The sequence below is a fragment of the Ruditapes philippinarum genome, unplaced genomic scaffold, assembly GCF_026571515.1.
Source record: "Ruditapes philippinarum isolate M1 unplaced genomic scaffold, ASM2657151v2 ctg3338_1_1_1_1, whole genome shotgun sequence".
In the NCBI taxonomy this organism is placed as follows: Eukaryota; Metazoa; Mollusca; class Bivalvia; order Venerida; family Veneridae; genus Ruditapes; species Ruditapes philippinarum.
The window spans coordinates 16,701-39,588 of record NW_026858691.1 but is presented as its reverse complement, the minus strand read 5'-3'; the positions used below and the strand labels follow the sequence as shown (position 1 = coordinate 39,588).

Genomic DNA, 22,888 nt, shown 5'->3' with positions numbered 1-22,888 from the left:
CGTATTTTTACATAAAATTTCTCGTGTAAGGAATTTTTAGATGCGAACAAGATTTATAAATGATTGACTACACAGATAATTTTGGCATCCTTTGAAAGTAGAAGCTTTGAAACATAGCATAGTTTACACAGTTTAAATTAGAAAAAATTATATTGCATTACATATTGACCTAACTTTGTTTGTAAGTTTTGTTATTATTTTAATTACATTTAAATGTGCTGTTCGCATACGAACAATTATGTTATACTATGACGATAATTTTAATTCCAACTGTAGAAATTTCTTTTTCTATATATTATGTTAATATATATTTTTTCATCTGTACAAGCATAAATAGTCTACCATTATCACGTCATATAAATGAAATGTATTGAATTTTATTTACTATTTTACGAAAAGGGAAGTAAAGAAATATGATTCATAAACAATATGTGTAGTACAATTGTCTATTATGTGTTATACAAATAAAATTTGGTAATTCAAGTCTTCGAGTTATTCATCTGTAAAGCTGAGAAGTGAAAACGTGTAAAGTTTAAAAATATTTTTTATTCTCAAGACAGTGAAGGAGGTGTTTGAAATTTTGTTAAATCAAAAGTGATATTCAGATATAAAAAGGTATTTATCAATTCGTTTAATAACTTTATTGACATTTACAATATAATGATAGAACATATTCAAGTTTAAATTTTGTAAATGTAAATGTAAAATATTTTGTGAGGTGGGTAGGTAGGGGGTATATGAGGCGACTGCTATAGAAGGAAAAAAAACTCTGTATATGCAATTGCATTTCCGTTTCATCCGTGTCAACAACTTTCTATTACAATGAATTTTCTCCAATATATGTTCATGTTTTTCCCTATGTTAGCAGGACTTATATAAATAATTATAACAATTTGGAAAATTTTGTACCCTCTCACAAGATTATGAAATAAAATTATAGCTCTGTACCGGTCCATTATTTCAACCGCATGTGCAGCTAGTGTCAAACAACATCCTTGACAAAAAACAAACAAACAGCAACAAAAACAAAAACAAAAAGGAACACACACATAAAAACAACACCCAGCCCCACCCTTCCCCCAAGATAAACAACAATAAAAAAACTTTTGCTTTCCTTTTAAGTGATCAAATTTCTTATTTTCAATTATATTATTCATTTACATTATCAGTGTTGAATTATGACGTCTAACGATGAAACGAAAGAATTTAAAGAAGAAAACCAGAGTTTCGTTCTAAAGAAAGTCGGCAAGTATTGGATCCTAAAAACAAATACTTCCTCAAGACGTCTTGCATTTCTTGACGATGCAAAGTATGTTAAAATTGACGATAACATTCTAATAGCAGATGAACGTTTATTTGAAATACACAAAAATGAAAAAGGTGAATATTTATTTCGACATCTTGAGGATATTGCCTGCGAGACCTATTTTTCTGTGACAGAAAGCTCAACAAAACGATTCATGAGAAGAATTGATACACCGGAAGCACCAATAAACACGAACAACGACAATAATGAAATGAATTTGTATGATTATGCTCAAAATGAACAAGTCCAAATTCAGTATGAAGAACAAAGTGCCCGCCCTGTAAATGACGATTATTATGAGGAAGTTAATTTAGATGAAGGTGAAACAGAACAGTTTAAATTAGTTAACGACTCTTTGCCTCGGGACGATAAGAAAATGCAGCATTTTGACAAACAGTTGAATTCGTCGGCGTACACTAAAAGCTGTATCGACTCTTTAAACATAAGATCTGTCGGTGAATTAAAGATTGAATCTGACGGTGATTTAAACACTGGGTTTGCAACCGAAATGACTGAAGGGCACGATAGGTATGATCCCTTGGAGGTCGGTAGTACGGAAGAAGAAAGTGATATCAATGTAGTAGACATGGCACAAAACCCATCTGGAGGTAATTAGTATTTTTTGTATCTAGAATTACGGATATTAAAGCTATAATTTCAATTTATGAGCAGAAATATAATGGTACGTTCCTTTGGAGTATTGAGCGTAACATGTGATAACCATGATCCCGTTTTAAGTTGGGACGAAGTCCCAACTAGTGTACTTACAAACCCGAAATTTCCAACCATACAGGGTAACGCCCACTGCAGTGACGTTCATCACCACTATATATGATATATTGTATTCCTACTTTTTACAAGGAGTTTTGAAAATCACGTGCAATTTAGCTTGAATTACGGTAAATGAAATGTAGCGGTTATAATTTGAAAGGTCGAGTAATTAGATGAATCCGACGACTCCCGGTTTATTTTATTACCTACTTGACAAGCACATCAGCCTGTTTAGCCAATAAGGTAAGTTTTAAAGCAAAATATGTTATGAATTTGATTAATAATAATAATAAGTTAATTTATTGATGTTAATTCGTTTCCCCCCGAGGACTAAAATTTCGTTAATAATTTCGAAGTAATTTGAGAGATCTCGAGTCTTTCGTCCCCAAGACATTTCGACCCTACTGTAGTCTAGTCTCAATTTTTGGACTGCAAAACCGACAGATTTTACAAATTGATATTACACAGATGTCTGCCTTTACAGGAAAAACCGGCATATACGCCTAACATTTGTAGGTCACGGCCGTAACGTCTCTACCAAATGGGACACATTCTTAAATATTTCAGATTATTGTATTTTTGGCTTGCAGCCACGGCTGCAAGCCATTTCATATGGAAAACTTGTTCCGGTTAGGTGGTTTCCTGCTTACATCTGTTGGTGCATGATTGAACAGGAAACCAGCTGCAATCGTGCCAATCGCAACCTTTCGGCCATTTCCGTCACTCTTCGGATTAATGATAATAGCCGATGTAGTTCCGATTGCAATCGTGACAATTCGTGCGATTCCGTCATACTGCGGAATCAGACGAAGTAATATAACGGAAATCTAAGCTATTTATAGTTACTTCGGTAATCCCAGTTTGTTTATATAAATAGGATTTCTATTTTTACTTGATTACCGTAATAAATTATAAACGAAATTGTTCCGTTTCAATTGTTTTTCAAGACGCAAAAGTTAGTTTCTTTTATAATTGTTTTTTGTCTGTATCAGTTTTATACAATAGAGAATGGTAGTAGTATTCCGTCTTCAAAGGGTGGTCCTGCATTCAATGGTCTGACCTGCATGATCGAGTTATATTTAGATCTACTGAACTGGTGAGGTAATCTAAAAATAGCCCATGCATATCATTAACCTTGCCACATAGTGATCGTGTAACATACACGGGGGAGGAAGTGTTACACGAAGGATGGAGTTCTTATGATAACTTGTTTGGAGTTCTTATGATAACTGTCACGGAGTTCCTGGAAAATGTTACGGATTTCTGTGGAAAACTTTTCTATATACTTGGAGAACTCGCCTAAAAAATGGTTATTTTTAACTTTAAATGGGGAGTTTGAGGTGCTAAATTAAACTTTGATAATTAAGCTTGCCCTACATATTGTATTTTGTTTCAGAAAAAATCTTTTAGTCCATATTTTGTCGCCTTTTTTAAAAAAATCTGCAAGTTTTGAGAAAAATTACCAAATTACTTGCTAATTCGTACATATTGACCTTTTCATTTGTGATCTTCTTCGTTGCTATACTTAATTACCTAATTATTATGGAGAGCTGCAAACATAAAGCCCGGGCTAATAGATTTATACCCGATTTTTCAAATGTTACGGAGTTCTTGCGATAACTCAAAATATGTCCTGGAGTTCTTATGATAACTTTTGTTACTGCCAGTGTGTTTTTGTGCTTAATCACGGCGCGTTTAAGCGTATTTTATTAGACAATAAGTGTGTAAATCATTATGAAGCATAGTACGCTTATCATTTGCACAAAAATTTGGTTATATAACGTTGGTTTTGATCGTGTTTTTCAGTTCAAGAGATATTTTTCTTACCTCCGTTTCTTGTGTTTTTTGTGTTTGTTTTGGTCTTTTTGTGTGTGTGTTTTTTTTATATTTTATTGGAATGACTGTAAACATACTTGATTTAGAGCATTTACTTACAGGATAAAAATACGCTTTGAATCATGATTTCGTCATATATACATTATTCCTGGCAGTTTTAGAGAACATTAAGTAACTATGCTATCGGTATGCATGTAAATGGTTTTCAGCAAAATAGGAGGTAGTATGCACTACCTTTATCTAAATTTAATGAGGTGTGTTGGGTGTCGTCTTTATGTTTCAACGGGTCTTTCAATTTCTAAAAGGTATCAGTTTTTGTCATAGAAACTTATAAAGTTCTATGACAATAATCACGGTGCATATCCATATCTGTACCCTCTTTGCGAAATCTGGTTTGTTTTTAGCTGAGCATGACCTGTGCATGTTCGAAGAGGGTACCGTTTGAGCAGATTTCGCAAAGAGGGTACAGATATGGATATGCACCGTGATCATTGTCATAGAACTTTATAAGTTTCTATGACAAAAACTTATACCTTTTAGAAATTAAAATACCTGTTGAAACATAAAGACGACACCCACCTCATTAAATTTAGATAAAGGTAGTGCATACTACCTCCTATTTTGCTGAAAACCATTTACATGCATACCGATAGCATAGTTACTTAATGTTCTCTAAAACTGCCAGGAATAATGTATATATGACGAAATCATTATTCAAAGCGTATTTTTATCCTGTAAGTAAATGCTCTACATCAAGTATGTTTACAGTCATTCCAATAAAATATAAAAAACACACACACAAAAAGACCAAAACAAACACAAAAAACACAAGAAACGGAGGTAAGAAAAATATCTCTTGAACTGAAAAACACGATCAAAACCAACGTTATATAACCAAATTTTTGTGCAAATGATAAGCGTACTATGCTTCATAATGATTTACACACTTATTGTCTAATAAAATACGCTTAAACGCGCCGTGATTAAGCACAAAACACACTGGCAGTAACAAAAGTTATCATAAGAACTCCAGGACATATTTTGAGTTATCGCAAGAACTCCGTAACATTTGAAAATTCGGGTATAAATCTATTAGCCCGGGCTTTATGTTTGCAACTCTCCATAATAATTAGGTAATTAAGTATAGCAACGAAGAAGATCACAAATGAAAAGGTCAATATGTACGAATTAGCAAGTAATTTGGTAATTTTTCTCAAAACATGCAGATTTTTTTTTTAAAAAGGCGACAAAATATGGACTAAAAGATTTTTTCTGAAACAAAATACAACATGTAGGGCAAGCTTAATTATCAAAGTTTAATTTAGCACCTCAAACTCCCCATTTAAAGTTAAAAATAACAATTTTTTAGGCGAGTTCTCCAAGTATATAGAAAAGTTTTCCACAGAAATCCGTAACATTTTCCAGGAACTCCGTGACAGTTATCATAAGAACTCCAAACAAGTTATCATAAGAACTCCATCCTTCGTGTAACACTTCCTCCCCCGTGACATAGTTGATACATGCTTATTAATTAGCGCATTTACTTGTCTATAAAGCAAAGGAATGATTTCGCTGCTAAAAAGGGGAAATGAAATGTGCACACTTGTTTTCCTTCAGTATCACGTTAGTATTTTTACGATTGATCATTTTCTTTATTAGTTTTATACAATAGAGATAAGAGAACTAAATAAACCCTTTATGATATACAAATACCGTAATTCAAAAAAAAAATGTGATAATAAATTGAAACCAAAAAAAAAAAAAAAAAACAGTTTTAAAGGGTTGGGATGAAGGCACAACTGTGCAAGCCTTTCCTTTTAAAAGGAAACTTTATTATCTTTCATGTTTATACATTAAGTTATTCAATGATTAAAGGGATTATATGAAAGATTACAAAAAATGATTTAACCCTCAATATGAGTAATTTAGTTGTTAAGTTTAGCCCCTGCAAATACTGCAGGTGTTGTGTAATTGAGACATTAGAGGTAGAAGCACTGTCCTATTATTTCTAACTAAACTCCAATTGATTGCTAATTGATTCTTCATACACACTAATGACAAACGAGCATTATTATCATTTTTTATTTTACCCTCACCACCTAGTGTTTTCCCATTTTTACAGCCGAATAAAGGTTGTTTAACCTAGCCAAAAATAGGTATATTTTCCCCTGAAAATGCTGATATTTTCCCCTAAAACCCCTGTGCACATTCATCACCAGAACGATGACTTAACATCAGCTGACTTATATCAGCTAGAAGACAGAAAGCTGTCCCTAAAGATAGCCTCTGCTATTACCATGCATATTAAATGAACTCCACTGAGGTTTAAAAGAGGAAAACCCTAAATTTCTTTAGGGATTCTGTTCTCTATTTTAAAAGCCTAAAAACATAACATTTGAATTTTTACATAAATGAGCTGGGGCAAAGATAGTTAAAAAATATACTTTGAAATAAATTGAACGTATTTTTATGCTTGTTCAGCCCGATTTGAGTGAAAAGCATTTAAATGGTTTTAATTTTGGGTCATTTTTTTACAATTTGAATAATAATTCTAGAAAGACGAAGTGCGCGAATGATCTGAATTAATGTTTGCACAAAGATTAGTGGACTAAACTTACATCAAATGGTACATTTATCTGGAAAAATATTTTTCAGTCCCATCATGTCAAAATATCTCAGTGAAATCCCTTTAAATTAAATTAGAATTAAAACTTTTTTAAATGAATGGGTAAATTCCTTTCTCAGTGGTTGGAATTTGATTTTTCCCTTTTCTAATTTATCAAGCTATATTTTCGCCTTCAGAAAGCCACAGGTTGTTTTGAAAATTGGAATAAAATCACTGCCACCATGATGATTGTTAACCTGAAAAATCTTCAGGCACTGAAAGGGATTTGACCCCCAGACCTCTTGATTCCAAGGCAGACACACAACCATGTTGCGAAAATGTCAACACAACAGCAAGGCTGTTGGAAAGATCTATACATGTTCTCACTACATGGTTTAGGTTAATTAATTAGTGTTAATTAAACATTTAACAATTAACTACATGTAATTATAATAAATAAATATCATAATAAAATGATAAGAACATTTTCTATTTTAGTGGTTATATTGTGGAGTAATATGAAGAAATATTATTATGATAAATTTTCAAATTTTATGTCATTACATGCTGTACACCATCATATTATGGTGTACACATATATATACAATGTATATACACACACTAAGAGAGTAGTATTAGATCATTTTGAAGCTGAAATCTCTTAATTGATATTTTCAGGGAAATAATAGATCTTTTACTCCAATATTCACTTGGAAAGGCTGGTACATGTAGCTAGAAAAAAGTATAAGATTAAAGAAAGACAAGAAGATTATTACCAATAACAGGTACTTAAATACTATTTGATGTATATTTCACAAATCAAACTGTTTTCCAAACATTATTCATGAAAACATTAGCTGTCACCACGGGCCAGATTATCAGACCCATTCCCAGTGTCAAATAATGCCAAATATGCATATTTTTTCAAAGTTTAGAAAAAATAATAATCTAGCCAAAATTCCCGTTATCAAGCTGACAATTTTTCTTCATTCCATTTCAATCCAATATGGTGCCAGACAGATGATGTTCAAAAACACATTTCATTGTCATTTTTTATGTATTTTTTATGCTTTGTATGATGCACAATTTGTTGAATTTTTTCCCAATCAAGATGCAAAATTTCCTAACCTGTGCTAGGACATTAATTATATTTTTCCCAAAATGTCTAGGAAAAGGCTTGAAACTGAAACTGTTTAGTATGCATTTCTAATCTACATACTGAAATAGTCCAAGACTTGTTCATATATAGTACCGCCTAAAATAAAAGAGTGTCAGTGCATGCTCACAGTTTATTACAGTGTTAGTTAAGAACATACTTGTATCATAGCTTGGGGACTTTTCTGTTGAAAATGTGTCAGAGTTAAATCGTATACCAAGTAGGACACGTGTGGTAAGTGAAGGGGTGTGGCTTAATTTTCAGCATAGTAGAGTGCGGTAACTGGAGTGCGGGTATTAGTTACCCGCACTCCAGTTACCGCACTGCCCGTTTGAGGCCCAAACAGAAGCATATAAAAACAATATGAAGTTTATTGAACTTTATTAACATACATCAACACGTTTTTATGTTTTAAATTCTTAATTTTCTTAATTTTAATTTTGAACTTCTTAAATTGTTATTATAGCGGAATGTCTCAAAAGTTAAAAGTGCATCCTGTGAAATTAACTTTTCCTGACTGGTTTGTAAGATCTGTCAGAGCATCGCGTCTTTTCTCAATGCTATTTGAAACAGTAGTTTCAGACTTATCTGATGTTGTTTTACAAGAATTTTCATTTTTCTCATATTTAAGCATTTTTGAGACATGGAGATCAGTATCTTCCTTATTAGGATCAAGCACATTAGATACCATTTTTCGAACTTGATCAGATGACTGTTTATATTTCCGCACTGCGGTTACTGACCTATGGCCAGTTCTGTCCATAATTTCCTGCTCATCAATTCCTGCAGTATACATAGTTGTTGCACACGTGCGTTTTCCACTATGATTAGTAAAACTTCCCTGTTATGACCCCTTTTCAGCTATTTCCTTCATGAATTTGTTGAGTGTATTTATACCAACAGGCTGGTACCCGTATCTTAAAGTTCCACTCTGTGTTGACGGCAGCGGTCGTCTATAAATCTCTTCATCGTTTCCAAGGGCATTCAAATAAGTCTCGAAATGAGTCGCCATACATCGTGGACCTGTGAATTCAAACAACACGCATTACTAATAGAGTGAAATAAGAAAAACTTGTTTTTTTTTTACTTATTTTATATTTATGAATAAGATTTTGCACACTAAAACAAATTGTCGCCTGATTGACTACCCTACAGTATGTGACGTCTGCTCTAAGTGATGTAAATATAAAATACGTAGACAATAGTCAAGTTTTATCCCCACAAATACAGGATAATTATCATAAAGTGGTTTGAAAATGAAATAAATAGTTCATGGGTGGCTAAATATGATGATTTGCATACCATAATTATTTTTTTTTCTTTTCAGACATTACGAATCGAATTATTTTACTTAAATTTGTGCACAGGCTGAATTTAGAAAAAAGCAGTCCTGCGAGTCACCAGTGAAAATATGAAAACTAATTTTACTGCAGTGAAAATATTTTTTTTTACTGTGAAAATACGAAAAATGAATATACGCATTTTATATCATAAATATTTCTCAATATTTGATTTACTAGCATAAAATAGTGTCGATCTTTTCTAATTAAAACATTTATTTTGCATATTTAATGGGATATATATACTATCAAAACGGTAAAAAATACTTGACGCCAATTAATAAATTAATATATTTCGAATAGAAAAGTACATACCTGGTTTACAGTAGTGTTTGATATCTTTGTTTTTGATTGACATCTGTCCAAGTCCACCATGGTATGTTTTTGAGCCTCGACCAATAAATCTTATAAATCGTCCACCGTCGTCTTCGCCAATTTCAAACTGGTTACACTGAAGATTTCGGTGTTCGTCTCTTCCACGTAGCCCAAATAATTTTCATGCGTAGAAAAAGACGGTGTACTGCAAACTTTTAGAATTTTTCATTCCGAAAACACCCTTTTCCCACAATTTCTCTTCGTCTTCGTTAGATACTGGATCAGCTTGTTTCGTTTTTGTGCCAAGTCCCTGGTCCAAAAGGTGTTTCATTTTACTGTCTAAAATTGTTATTAATTCTGCGAACGCAGGGTCTTTTTTAATGTTCTTGTCGTGCACTCCACATTCGCGCAAATGTCTCAAAAGTCCACACATGATAAGATATAAAGATTTCGGGGGATACTCCTCTCCTTTCTGGTTCCTAACTTCCATTAAAAAACGAATAAGCCAGAAAGATAAAGCCGGTTTTTCCACGATATGTATTTCTGGAATGTTATCTGCCTGTCTATGTTGTCGCCATGTTTCAAATATATTAAAAGCCCATTTAGTGTTCTTGGCAGTATTTTTGTTGCGTTTCGAAGACTTCATTTCTTCGATTTCCGTATCCGTAACTTGTTTTCCAAATCGTTCATCGTTAATTTCTGATCTTACAGTTTTAACACATCTGTTTGTTTCCAACTTAAGAACATTCGTCTGAAACCTCGTGCTATTGTTCAAAATCTCGGGATCTTCTAGAAAGTCTAGCCCCAGATCAAAAGACGAATCTCTGTCGATGCTATTCTCAAAATCCGAAACCATTTGTGAATAAACCACATTATCACTAATATTTTCTAGTTCAAAATCCAAGGGAATTTGGGAAAGAAAGATATTTTCACTACTGCAATTCAAATCCATTTCGTCAGAACATGCCATGCCTAGCAGTCCACAGTGCATTCACTAAACTGACAATTTGCCCAGACGAAAAGGGCGGGGTGTCCGTTATCGTTTTTACGTGGTCGCAGATTGGCTGCTTTTTCCTGGGGTTCACAAATTTTGATGACAGGGAATATGATTGTATTTTATTGGCTATGATACAAAACAGAAAGAGCACAGAAACACTCGGCTATCAGATTTATACAGATAACCTCGTGTTTCGGTGCTCTTTCTATTACTTAATATATGTATATATTCTTAGTAGAAACTTCATAAAAATGTAAGGACTAAATAGAAAATAAAGTGTCACACATTTAGATAAACAAAATTAGTCGCGCATGACCTTTCACATCTGGTCCGCTTTTCTGAATTATGCGGCTGCTTATTGACTTTTAAGTGTACTAGTTGTCGGATATTTTTATCTTACGTTGGCGCCAATAAAATTCGCCAATTTAAGATTTTATGCGAAAATTTGTACGAAATTAGAAGGGAATTAATTGAAAGTTGTGATTTTTTAAAATACTGGTTTTCCAAAAATCGTATTGCGGTACGACATTTTTTATTATTATTATTTCTATATCGGTATACCGGTAAACCGTTAAACCAAGGAACTGCAAAATTTACAATACAGTTGATCCTTATGAACATTGTTTATATTTTGATTATGCAAGATTGAAACAAATGAAAATATTCAATAGCAAAGCACAGCTGTGAAGTTGTTGTTTCTCCACCAAATGATTTAAATATGTTTAAAAATGTTTCCCAACCCTTTGATTGGCCATTTTTTTCTGCTAAGTGAGCCTCAATTGCTAATATCTGCTTAATTGACAGACTGTTTTTAAAGTTTGAAGCATTCATATTGGTTATCAAACTAACCATTATTTACATTTATTTGTAGCCAATAAATAATTATACCTTTAAATTGTATGCGGTCAAAACAAATAAATTGTATACTGTCTGAACATATGTGACAGAAAGAAAAAAATCACAAAAAAGGAATTTAGTATTACTATGAGTATTTATTGAAGTAATTGTTTTTAAAAATATATTTAAATAGTGTTCTTGAAAGTCATTTTGTATGACAGACACACAAAGAGCTTTGCATAATAAATGTAAGAAGAGACAAATACATGTAAGATAAGCATTTTTGCAAATTATAGCACTTCATTTAATTGTTATTGCATTTTTATTAAAGGTGGACATGTGTCACTGTCAAGCAAATGAAGATTAGCATTACAGTATGTGGGAATGTCCGGTTTCCAGATGTAGTGATCATAACTGTATAGGCACCATGAACACTTGGGACTAGTTGGACTATTTTAGAGGGGTAGTCTGAGTTAGCACTTCAGTTGAATCCCCTGTCAATAGTAAAGGGCCAGTCATGAACATTGTGTTGAAGGAAAATGTTAAATCTAGTTGTTTTTGCTTCAAACAACAAAACCATCACACTTACCCAGCAGTGATAAATTAAATCAACTGTGATATTTTGACTGATTTCCCCAAAAGGTTTCATGAATTGAAGCTCCTGGGACTTGTGTAACATATGACAGCACATTCCAAAATTTATTAAAATATTGTGTAATGTTTAGCAATATTGTTTAAAGATATTCAGAGCTAGCATATTTCATAAGTTATAACACTTATCTTAGCTTGCCTGGGTTAACGAAAAGTAATAAACCTGAGAATTGAACTAGAATGAATTGTTGTTATCAGTCCCCCTTCTGTTTTCACCAAGAGGGGACTAAAGACTGACCCCTTTCTGTATGTCAATGAAATCTGAATTCTGATATTACTTAAAAGGTACAAAAGCAAGGTTCATCATACTGGTAACTGATATAAAACCATATGGAGATTTAGCATGTCTTATAATTTATGCTCCCAAAAGGGAGAAAATACAGTTGCGGTTATAACCATCTGTCTGTATGGACTCAAGTAATATTGTGTAAAATATCCGTGTTCATTCTATACAGACTTGTACTTGTGGGGAAAAAGGTTGCTCATGGGAGGAAAATATGTTTCTTATGGTGTTTTTGAGATTTTAGATGATTTAAGAAAAAAACCCACATTGTGAACTTAAGAAGACATCTGTCCTTCACACTCTTGTCCGGAATATAAATATAACTAGATACGTATTAAAGGGATTTTATGTAAACTTCACAAAGTGATAGAGACTTTTGAGAGGAAGTGCAGTGTTCAAGAAACACAACTCTACCTTGCTTCGTGTTTTAATTATCTGCCTTAAGTTAAAAATGCTGATTCCAAACTATCACTGAAACTACACCCAGTTGTACAGACTCGAATTTGCCAAAGTGTCAAAGAACCATAACTGCATTCCTTAGTTTTTTTAATATCTCCCTTTATAATACGTAATATGTACTTAATTATGATTATCAAGAGAAATACTGGAAAAGAGTTGATGGAATTTGATTAAAATTTTACACAGGGAAAACATTCAAGTGTAAGGAAGTGTATTTACAAAGAACCATAATTTTTCCTAGCTTAATTTTACAATTATCATCTCTTATAATACATCAACATTTGAAATATTGGTTGTCTGGAGTAAATTTTTTCAATGATATCTCACTCAAACTAAATACGGTTGTAGAGACTAGTGTGTAGAAGTGCTGTGTCAAATAACCAAAATTCTACATTACTTAGTTTTTGAATTATCTCCGTTTATATTATTTCATGATACTTGTTCAAAGAGAGGATTAAAATATTGAAGGATTTTGATTGAAACTTCATACAGTGAAAGAGATTAGCATGAGAAGTGCAGTGAACAAAAGCCATCATAAATTCTAATGACATGGCCACATTTATATAATGTGATGCAAAAATATTGACCATTTGAGTGTTTTCTTGATACTGATACAGAAAATTTAATATATTTATATCACAATTGGTTATTTTTTTTTAGCTTTGTCTCCCTTTATACAAAAAGTTTCCTCTGGTAGCTCTTATTATACTTGATGGTCTTGTCAAAAAGGGCCAATAACGGTTTGTGATGGAACTACACGTACATGTAACCTTAATATTATATTTGAACATGTGTGTCATATAATAATTGCATCAACTACTGTTCATATACTGAATTGTGCACTTTATATTTATCAACCGGCAACACCTTTCACTCATTGATTTATCTGCCCCCGAAAAGTAAAAAATGGTACTTTTGATTCTTCAAGTTAGTCCCAACTGCAGTGCCTTCAGCACGTTGATTTACTAACGCCTGCCTATTAACTCCTTTCTATATCCATAATTTCTTTTTAAAATTACGTGTAATTGCATGTCAACTATTGAATCAAAATGATAAAATGATAAATCTTTATGTTTCTGAGTCTTTTTGTATTGGCTGTAGATTTATCATATAATTGAATTTACAAAATTGACAGTGATGTCATAATTCGGCCCATTGGCTCATGTGAGTAAAGAGGCAAAACGAGACGCGAATATTAACCACATTCTTAATTAGATATTATTCATTGCAGCACCACTGTGTAAAAAAGATCTTTTGTCTCATTGGATATTTATTTGTATTTGAAATCTGAAAAACCCAGCAGGACCTAATTTTGTAATAGGTGTTTACAGATATGGGATCAGAGAGGTTGACGGTATCTAGAAACCTTAGCCCTTACCATAATAAATAGTTAAAATTGATTTCTCTAGACAAAACCATTTTATAATTCTAATTGAATATTTCAACACAAGTACTATATGAGTAATGAACTGTGCAGAACATGATCAGACGACCCAAATATGGCGTCTGATCATAGTTTACACCGGTCGCCTGGGTAAATAATGTTGAAATAACCCTACTATGAATTATGAAGCCAAGTTTTTATTGTTGAAATGTTTTCATTGATTATGTGCGTTTTGTAGAAATGATTTCTTGTATTTTTCCTATGTATAGGAAATCAACATGATGAGTTTCAAGTAATCATTGAACCATCACAACTGACAAAGATGTGTGCTATGGAAGGGGAGATGACGCTATCGATAAAAGAAAAGGCTCTCTATTTCAAAGATAAGAACACGGGAATCACAAAATACTCGTTTCCGTTTCCTTGGATAAGATGTTTCAAGAAAGACGATTCAGTTTTCAGTTTTCAAGTTGGTCGAAAATGTCCTAATGGAGCAGGAGATATCATCTGTATAACGCAAGAAGCCAATCAAATTTATAAGAAGTGTATTAAAGTTATGAAAGATAAAAAAGCAAGTATGAAATGAGAATATTATAAGATATGCAAATATCCCGTCGCGTGACAACACTATTTCTGATTGAAAAAAACACAACAAAAACAACAACAACAAGAAACAAAATCCCCCAAAAACATATTATATTATATATATTTCGACATGATGTCATTTGCGTTACACAAGCATAGTGTTAAAAGGCGCTTTATTTTAGCGTTATACTGTAGACGCGTCAATGAAATTGTTCTTTTTTCCACTTCAAACAGTCTTTTTTTGGTATGTGATAGATAGAGTGTTATATCGCGTATGTTCATAATTTATTGCACTCGTTTGATAAAATAACATTATGCTCTCGACAGAGGCACGTGGAATATAATTTCATTCAATTCGTTTAATAAATTTAGTATGAAACTTACACTCATTTAATATCACCTATTTATCAAATTGCAACCATTTACTTGACACATAACTCGCGATAGCACAAGTACACTGTTTGAACCCTTCGTATAATAATGCGCATTTTCACTCGATGAATATTTCTCAGTAAAAGGTACTTCCTGGAAGAATGTTTTTTTTTCAGTAAGAAATAATAATTCATTTGATATATTACTAAGTTAGAAGTACCCTGCCAAATGAATAAGTTAATATACATAAATATTACTTCAATATATATCACTCAGTAAGAATAACCCACTCGATAAACATCACTCCATAATAATTACAACTCGATGAACATATCTCAGTATAAAGAAAACCCCACTTGATTAATATTACTCACTGCGAAGTACTGAATTGAGGAATATTAACCAGTAAGAAGTACATTTCCATGAATTTTACTAATTCAGAAGTACTCATTCGATAAATATCTCTCAGTAAAAAGTATTCATTCAATGAATATTTCTCAGTTAAAAATACTCAATCGTCGAATATTTTCACTGAGAAGAACTTAAGAGTGCTTAAAACAATTATCCTGAAGGACCAGAAAACTATAACAACACTGAAGTATAGTAAGGGGCAACATGTCACGGCTGCCACACAACACTTGACACTTGCTAGTGTGATGCATAAATATCTGGAAACAAGATGTATCTTTAAAAAAGATACTCAGTCGATGTAAAACTGGGTAGCCTGCATATTTCAATTCTTAGTTTTCCATGCATTATCTATAGTTATATAGAAATGTAAGCATAGCTTGCATAACAATAGCATAATAATTTCTTGTAGGGTAATGAATCTTGAAAAATGGAACACTTTATAAGATGTATGTGTTTCTAAACACAATTATCACGCGCTAAATTGGAAAATGTAGCTTATATTGCATTACATGTTAACCAACATTTGTTTGTAAGTAATTATATTATTTTAATTTCATTCAAATATGCTGTTCGTATACGAACAATAATGTTATACTATAACGATACTTTTCATTCCAACTGTAGAAATGTTGTTTTTTTTCTATACATAATGTCAATATATTTTTTCATCTTTACAAGCATAAATAGTCCACCATCATCATTTCATATAAATTAAATGTACTCTTTTACGGAAAGGGAAGTAAATAGATATGATTCATGTTTTGTTATTTGTTTTGCAATTGTCTATTATGTGTTACACAAATAAGATGTTGGAACCAGTTCATCTGTAAAGATGAGATATTATAGCATGTAAAGTATAAAAATATATTCAATTCTCAAGACATTTTGAAAAGAATATTAAAGAGGTGTTTGAAATTTTGTTAAATCGAACGTAATATTCAGATATAAAGAGGTATTTATCAATTTGTTTCATAAGTTTATTGACATTTACACTATAATTATAGAAGATATTCAAGTTTAAATGTTGTAAATGATTGTATAATATTTTGTGAGATGGGAGGGCCCTATTGAAAGAAAAAACTCTGTATAAGCAAACGCAATTATTACAACTATTTATTTATTAAGTATTTTCTTCAGAATCTCTTCATGTGTTTTCCATGTGTTAGCAGGACATTACAAAAAAAAAACACTGAAAAACAACAACAACAAAAAACATTATTTTCACATATACGAGGGTTTTCGCAGAAGTAAAGAGACTTTTGTCATAACTAATTTAATTTCTTTCACTCGTGTCAATGTCTCTGCTTAAATATAGTTTAATATGTAAACCATATTAAAGAACGCTCTACATCGAAATTCTTTTTTCTTTACTTAAAAATTCGAAGCGTTTCCAAGGTTTCTAACGGCGCACAAAATTTTGTATGACGCCAAGGGTAAATTTGCCCACTAAAAACCTGACAAAGACCTTATAACGTCACGTTTTGTACGTCAGTCTATAGGAGACAAACAGAGAGACGGACGCCCTACCAATCTGCGATTAACCATCTTAAGGCAGATAAGAGAAAAGATTGCCTAGGACTGAATGTTTACAGTAAGAAGTTTAGCCTCAGCACTTGGTACATCAAAGGATGCAGTTGTTCGGATACTTGAAGATCTAAACATGAGCAAACTGAGCGCTAGATTGGTACCACGACTTATAAACGACCAAATGACCCAGCGACTGATGTCATCGTCAAGATTTCTGGAGCGATAAGAGGAAATATGCGATGCGTTCCTAGACAGGATAGTCACCCAGGGTGAAATTTGTCTTTGAAATTATGACCCAGGAACAAATGCCGACTCGTCTATTCGGAAAGCTACAGGATCACCACCGCCGAAGATGGGTGTGACGATCAGGTGGCAGGCACATGTGAGTCTTCTTTAGTGTTTAATTAGATAGATATATTTCGAAATGGTTACAATTAGTACAGAAAGTGAGAAAAAAATGGGCCCCACGCCACACAAAATGTGTTCGCTCTGGCGTAGACTACGTACAGAAGACGTAGCACGCGAAGTCATCTGTGCCGTAAGTTTTTGTGCTTCGTGTTTCAGTCAGTGATGTGTGTATTTAGTATGTAGATCTTTTAATATTCCTTGTATTTCTACGAATGATATTAAAATATGGCACTTTAGCCATGTTTTTTATTTTCTTTTGAAATTATTTTTTTTATCATTACTAAATGTACAAAAGTTATCTCGTTACTTCAGCGACAACCCTCAAACAAACTTACAAAAAGGAACATGTTTTTCTTGAATTTTCATTCTTTTCACATATATTTTGAATGAAACGTGTGTCATATGTACAACTTTATCCATACCATGCCATTAAATCTAACCTGTTTGCTTTCCTTTCAAGCGATAAAGTTTCTTAGTTTCAAATTGTATTATTCATTAACATTCTCAAAGTGCTGAATTATGACGTCTAACGATGAAACCAAAGAATTTAAAGAAGAAAGCCAGAGTTTCGTTCTAAAGAAAGTCGGCAAGTATTGGATCCTAAAAACAAATACTTCCTCAAAACGTCTTGCATTTCTTGATGATGCTAAGAATGTTAAAATTGACGATAAGATTCTAATAGCAGATGAACGATTATTTGAAATACACAAAAATGAAAAAGGTGAATGTTTATTTTGACATCTTGAGGATGTTGCCTGCGAGACCTATTTTTCTGTGACTGAAAGCACATCAAGAACATTCTGGAACAAAAAAGATCCTCCGGAAGCACCAATAAAGACGAACAAAGACAATAATGAAATGAATCTTTATGATAATTCTAAAAATAAACAAATCCAAATTCAGCTTGAAAAACCAAGTGCACGTCGTGTAAATGAAGATTATTATGAGGAAATTGATTTAAATAAGGGTGCAACAGGACATTTTGAATTAGAACATTATTCTTTGCCTCAGACCGATAATGAAATTCAGCATTTGGACACACTACCAAAGTCTTCTTCTGACACTAATAGCTGTCATGAGGATTTAAACATTGGATCTTTTAGTGAATTAAAGATTGGGTCAGACAGTGATTTAAACATTGGGTCTGCAGCCGAAATGATGGAAGGACACGAGAAGTATGATTCCGTGGAGGTTGGTAGTACGGAAGTAAATAGTGATATAAATGTTGTAGACATGACACAAACAACATCTGGAGGTAATTGATTTTTATTTAGAATAACGAATGTTACAGCTATAAGTGCAATTTATGAGGAGAAATATAATTATTTCTTACATTTTGAGTTCTTAAATACCCAGCAGGACCTTATTTTGTCATAGGTGTTTACAGATATGGGACCAGAGAGGTTGACAGTATCTAAAAACCTAGCCCTTACCATAATAAATAGTTAAAATTGATTTCTCTAGACAAAACCATTTTATAATTCTAATTGAACATTTAAACATAAGTACTCAATGAATAATGAAATGTGGAGAACATGATCAGACGACCCAAATATGGCTTCTGATCATGGTTTACACCGGTCGCCTGGGTGAATATTGTTGAAATAACCCTACTATGAAATATGAAGCCAAGCTTTTTCGTTGAAAAGTTTTCATAGATTTTCGTGCGTTTTGTAGAAATGATTTCTTGTATTTTTTCCATCTTTATAGGAAATCAACATGATGAGTTTCAAGTAATCATTGAACCATCACAACTGACAAAGATGTGTGCTATGGAAGGGGAGATGACGCTATCGGTAAAAGATACAGCTCTCTATTTCAAAGATAAGAAAATGGGAATCACAAAATACTGGTTTCCGTTTTCTTGGATAAGACGTTTCGAGAGTTACAATTCATTTTTCAGTTTTCAAGTTGGTCGAAAATGTCCGAATGGAGCAGGAGATGTGATCTGTATAACTAAAAAAGCCAGACAAATTCATAAGAAGTGTATTAAAGTTAATAAAGATAGAATAGCAAGTATGAAATGAGAATATTATAAAATATGTAAATGTCCCGTCGCGTGAAAACACTAAGTTTGATTAAAAAAACAAAGAAAAAACAACAACAACAACAAAACAAACAAACGAGGAATCCCCCAAAATTATATTACATTATATATGTATATATATTTCAACATGATGTCATTTGCGTTACAAAAGCATAGTGTTAAGACGCGCTAAATTTTAGCGTTATACTATAGACGCGTCAATGAAAATGTTCTTTTTCACTTCAAACGGTCTCTTTTTGGTATGTGATAGATAGAGTGTTAAATTCGCGTAAGTTCATAATTTATTGCACTCGTTGAATAAAATAATATTATGCTCTCGACAGAGGCACGCGGAATATAATTTCATTCAATTCGTTTAATAAATTCGGTTTGAAACTTACACTTATTTAATATCCTCTATTTATCAAATTGCAATCATTTACTTGACACCAAACTCGCGATAGCACAAGTACACTGTTTGAACCCTTCGTATAATAGTGCGCATTTTCACTCGATGAATATTTCTCAGTAAGAGGTACTTCCTGGAAGAATGTTTTTCAGTAAGAAGTTCTCATTTGATATATATATTACTAAGTTAGATGTACCCTGCCGAATAAATAAGTTAATACACATAAATTAATATTAGTAATTCAGAAGTGCTCATTCGATATATATATCACTCAGTTAGAATATCTCACTCGATGAATATATGCTATATAATAGAAGTACCCAGAAAATAATTCATATAATATATATAAATTAATATTAAACTAATTCAGAAGTACAGTACTCATTCGATATTTATCACTCAGTAAGAATAACTCATTAATAAACATCACTCCATAATAATTACTACTCGATGAACATTTCTCAGAAAGAAGTATCCACTCGATGAATACTTCTCACTGAGAAGTACTGAATTGATGAATATTAACCAGGAAGAAGTATACTCCCGTGAATATAATTTATTCAGACGTACACATTCAATATATATATATCACTTAGTAAGATGTATTCATTAAATGAACATTTCTCAGTGAAAAATACTCAATCGTCGAATGTTTTCACTAAGAAGTACTTACTGAGAAAAGCTCCATTGATAAATTACTAAATAACCTCGGTTTGATTGAATCAATACATGAGGGATAATGAAGAGGTACAGAATCCCTCACGCCCCTAGCACCGACTTGAGCAGTATACTTTTCAGAACTTAAAAGTGCTGGAATCAATTATTCTGAAGAACCAGAAAACTGTAACAACACTGAAGTATAGTAAGGGGAAAAATGTCACAGCTGCCATACAACACTTGACACCTGCTGTTGTGATGCAAAAATATCTGGATAAAAAGATACACTGGATAACTTGCATATTTCAGTTCTTAGTTTTCCATGCAAAGTTATATAGAAATGTTAGCATAGCTTGCACACCAATAACGTAATAATTTATAGTAGGGCAATTATAAGAATAAGCTTACAAATGAACTATAATGTAGAAATAAATTACAATGTAAATTGTTTTGTGTCTAGAATTATATTATGTCTACCACTAATCGTCACTATTTCTTTATTCAACATGAGAAATTGTTCATGCCTTTACAAATTAGATAATACATGTTAATACCTATTGCTTTATAATAGTTAGTATAGATAGCACCACCTCAGACAAATACATTGTATATATTGTTAAGTATTATATGTAAATATTGAAACGTACCCGGGGTCTGCTAGCCCGGACACACTTCAATATCGACACGTGGGTTCTTCTCAAACACACGTAAATGGATAAGGGAAAATGGGGACACAAGGACTAAAAAGATGACGGACACCTGAAATAAGATTAACTCAAAATTTTATTAAATTTGTGCATTTCACAAACAATAAAATTGGTAATATAGTATCTTCTGTGGATGGCTCTGGCTTGGACTTCCTCGTCTTATGGTCAGGAATATTCTTCTGTTACGTCTAGATTAATGTATAATATAAGATGTAATGAAAGGCTTGACAAATACGGTGTCACGTCTTGCCAGTGGTCTGGTACGAATTCTATGGTAGGAATTACCATGAAATGCTATAAGGTTGATGGGTATCTAAAATGGTAACTACAAATACAGTGGTGTTCTACCCTTGCGTATATGGGTATCACTATAAATAAAATATGGGGTTATGGCTATGGAAACTTGGTCTTCAGTCAGGATCTATCATAAATGGAAAATAATGCCAAACTGCCAAACTAGATGATTTAATATAAAACTTCTAAAAATAAACTATTACTGGCACGAAGTATTATATACCTTTTCTTTCTGGTGGCTGGAGATACATCCATATTCATATATGGTATAGAATGAAACTAAGGTGTGGTCTGGTGGCTATCTACCAAGGTACTGATGCAATTTTGGCAGATTCGGGCTGCTATTTATTAGTCTGGGACGCTGGGTGGCTAGCTTGGCTAGGGTGCCTAGCTTGGGGCAGTATCGTCATCGTCCTGTTCGATGACGTCACTGCCAATTTTGCGCGGGCAGAAATTTAGCCAGTACCAGCTGCCATGTTTAAATTGGCAGCGTGTGGCTAAATTGAACATTAAAACGGCTACAACGTAGAAAATAAGTTATTTTAAGTAATATAACCATCGTAAATATTAAAAGGATGAAGTTTTGCTGTACATGTAGTGTATGTTTTGATGATTAAAAGTTGATGTCATGAAGTACAGTTAATTACTTTAGTACTTGAGTAGTTTCCGGATACGGGTTTATTTTCGGATCGTAAAATGAAGGGCCTGATCGTTACATTGCACCCCGCTCACAATGATTCAGCCCTGATAGTAGGAAGGTAAGTATATTTTACAGTCGGAAGGTTTATTCATTTTACCTAAATAATGTCATTGGTAACACGACATTATGAGATAATTATATTATCAGGTAATTATCATTTGATAATTGGTTGTAATTTACTCTAATTTGACACAGGAGTTAATTAGTTTAACTTTATTACATAATATAAATGCATATATTAGTTATTATATATGCCTAGTAATAATTAAAATTTGCTAAATTAAAATTTGCAAATTTCCATGTAGGAACATACATGTACGTATTGTCGGAATTGACAAAATAATTTATTGATGTTGTAATAATTACAACTTCAATTATATGGCATAAAAACAATTGTATAAATGTCACGTATACAGGTATCATTCACTCTGCACAAACATTAAAATATCGCATTCAAATATAGAGCTCTATTATTACATTCATAATTAAATACATGTAAGTTATATTTTACAGTGAATAGAGAGCTTGGTGTATTGGTTAGTGTGGTCACCTGGAGAAGCGGTTATTACCAACTGCTCATTCTAAACAGAAGTATACTTTCATTACATCCTGGCCTAAAATTACACTCCTTACAGTGGGGACACTGCACAATCATGGCTGGTATATTTAAAAATAATATTCATAATAAATTAACACTTGGCTAATTTAAAGCACATAGGCCGGCAAGTCATATAGACAAAATATCATCATAGTAATTAAATATCATAACATATATGCCAATATTTGGTACCCCCCCAAGGTATACCAATAAAAAAACTTCACCTCTTTGATTTCAAAGGTGGCATCACCTTC

At 32.6% G+C, this 22,888-nt stretch overlaps 2 protein-coding genes across 2 annotated transcripts; both read left to right on the top strand.

The window, feature by feature from the left end:
* Positions 1–478: 478 nt before the first annotated feature.
* On the top strand, positions 479–14,619 carry LOC132753968 (uncharacterized). The gene is made up of 3 exons (XM_060744542.1): positions 479–615; positions 1,170–1,914; positions 14,210–14,619. Exons 2-3 carry the CDS (start codon positions 1,179–1,181, stop codon positions 14,524–14,526), a joined length of 1,053 nt encoding a protein of 350 aa, XP_060600525.1. The 5' UTR covers positions 479–615; positions 1,170–1,178; the 3' UTR covers positions 14,527–14,619.
* A 690-nt stretch (positions 14,620–15,309) lies between these two features.
* On the top strand, positions 15,310–20,944 carry LOC132753967 (uncharacterized). The gene is made up of 2 exons (XM_060744541.1): positions 15,310–18,498; positions 18,954–20,944. Exons 1-2 carry the CDS (start codon positions 18,102–18,104, stop codon positions 19,268–19,270), a joined length of 714 nt encoding a protein of 237 aa, XP_060600524.1. The 5' UTR covers positions 15,310–18,101; the 3' UTR covers positions 19,271–20,944.
* The last annotated feature ends 1,944 nt before the right edge of the window (positions 20,945–22,888 follow it).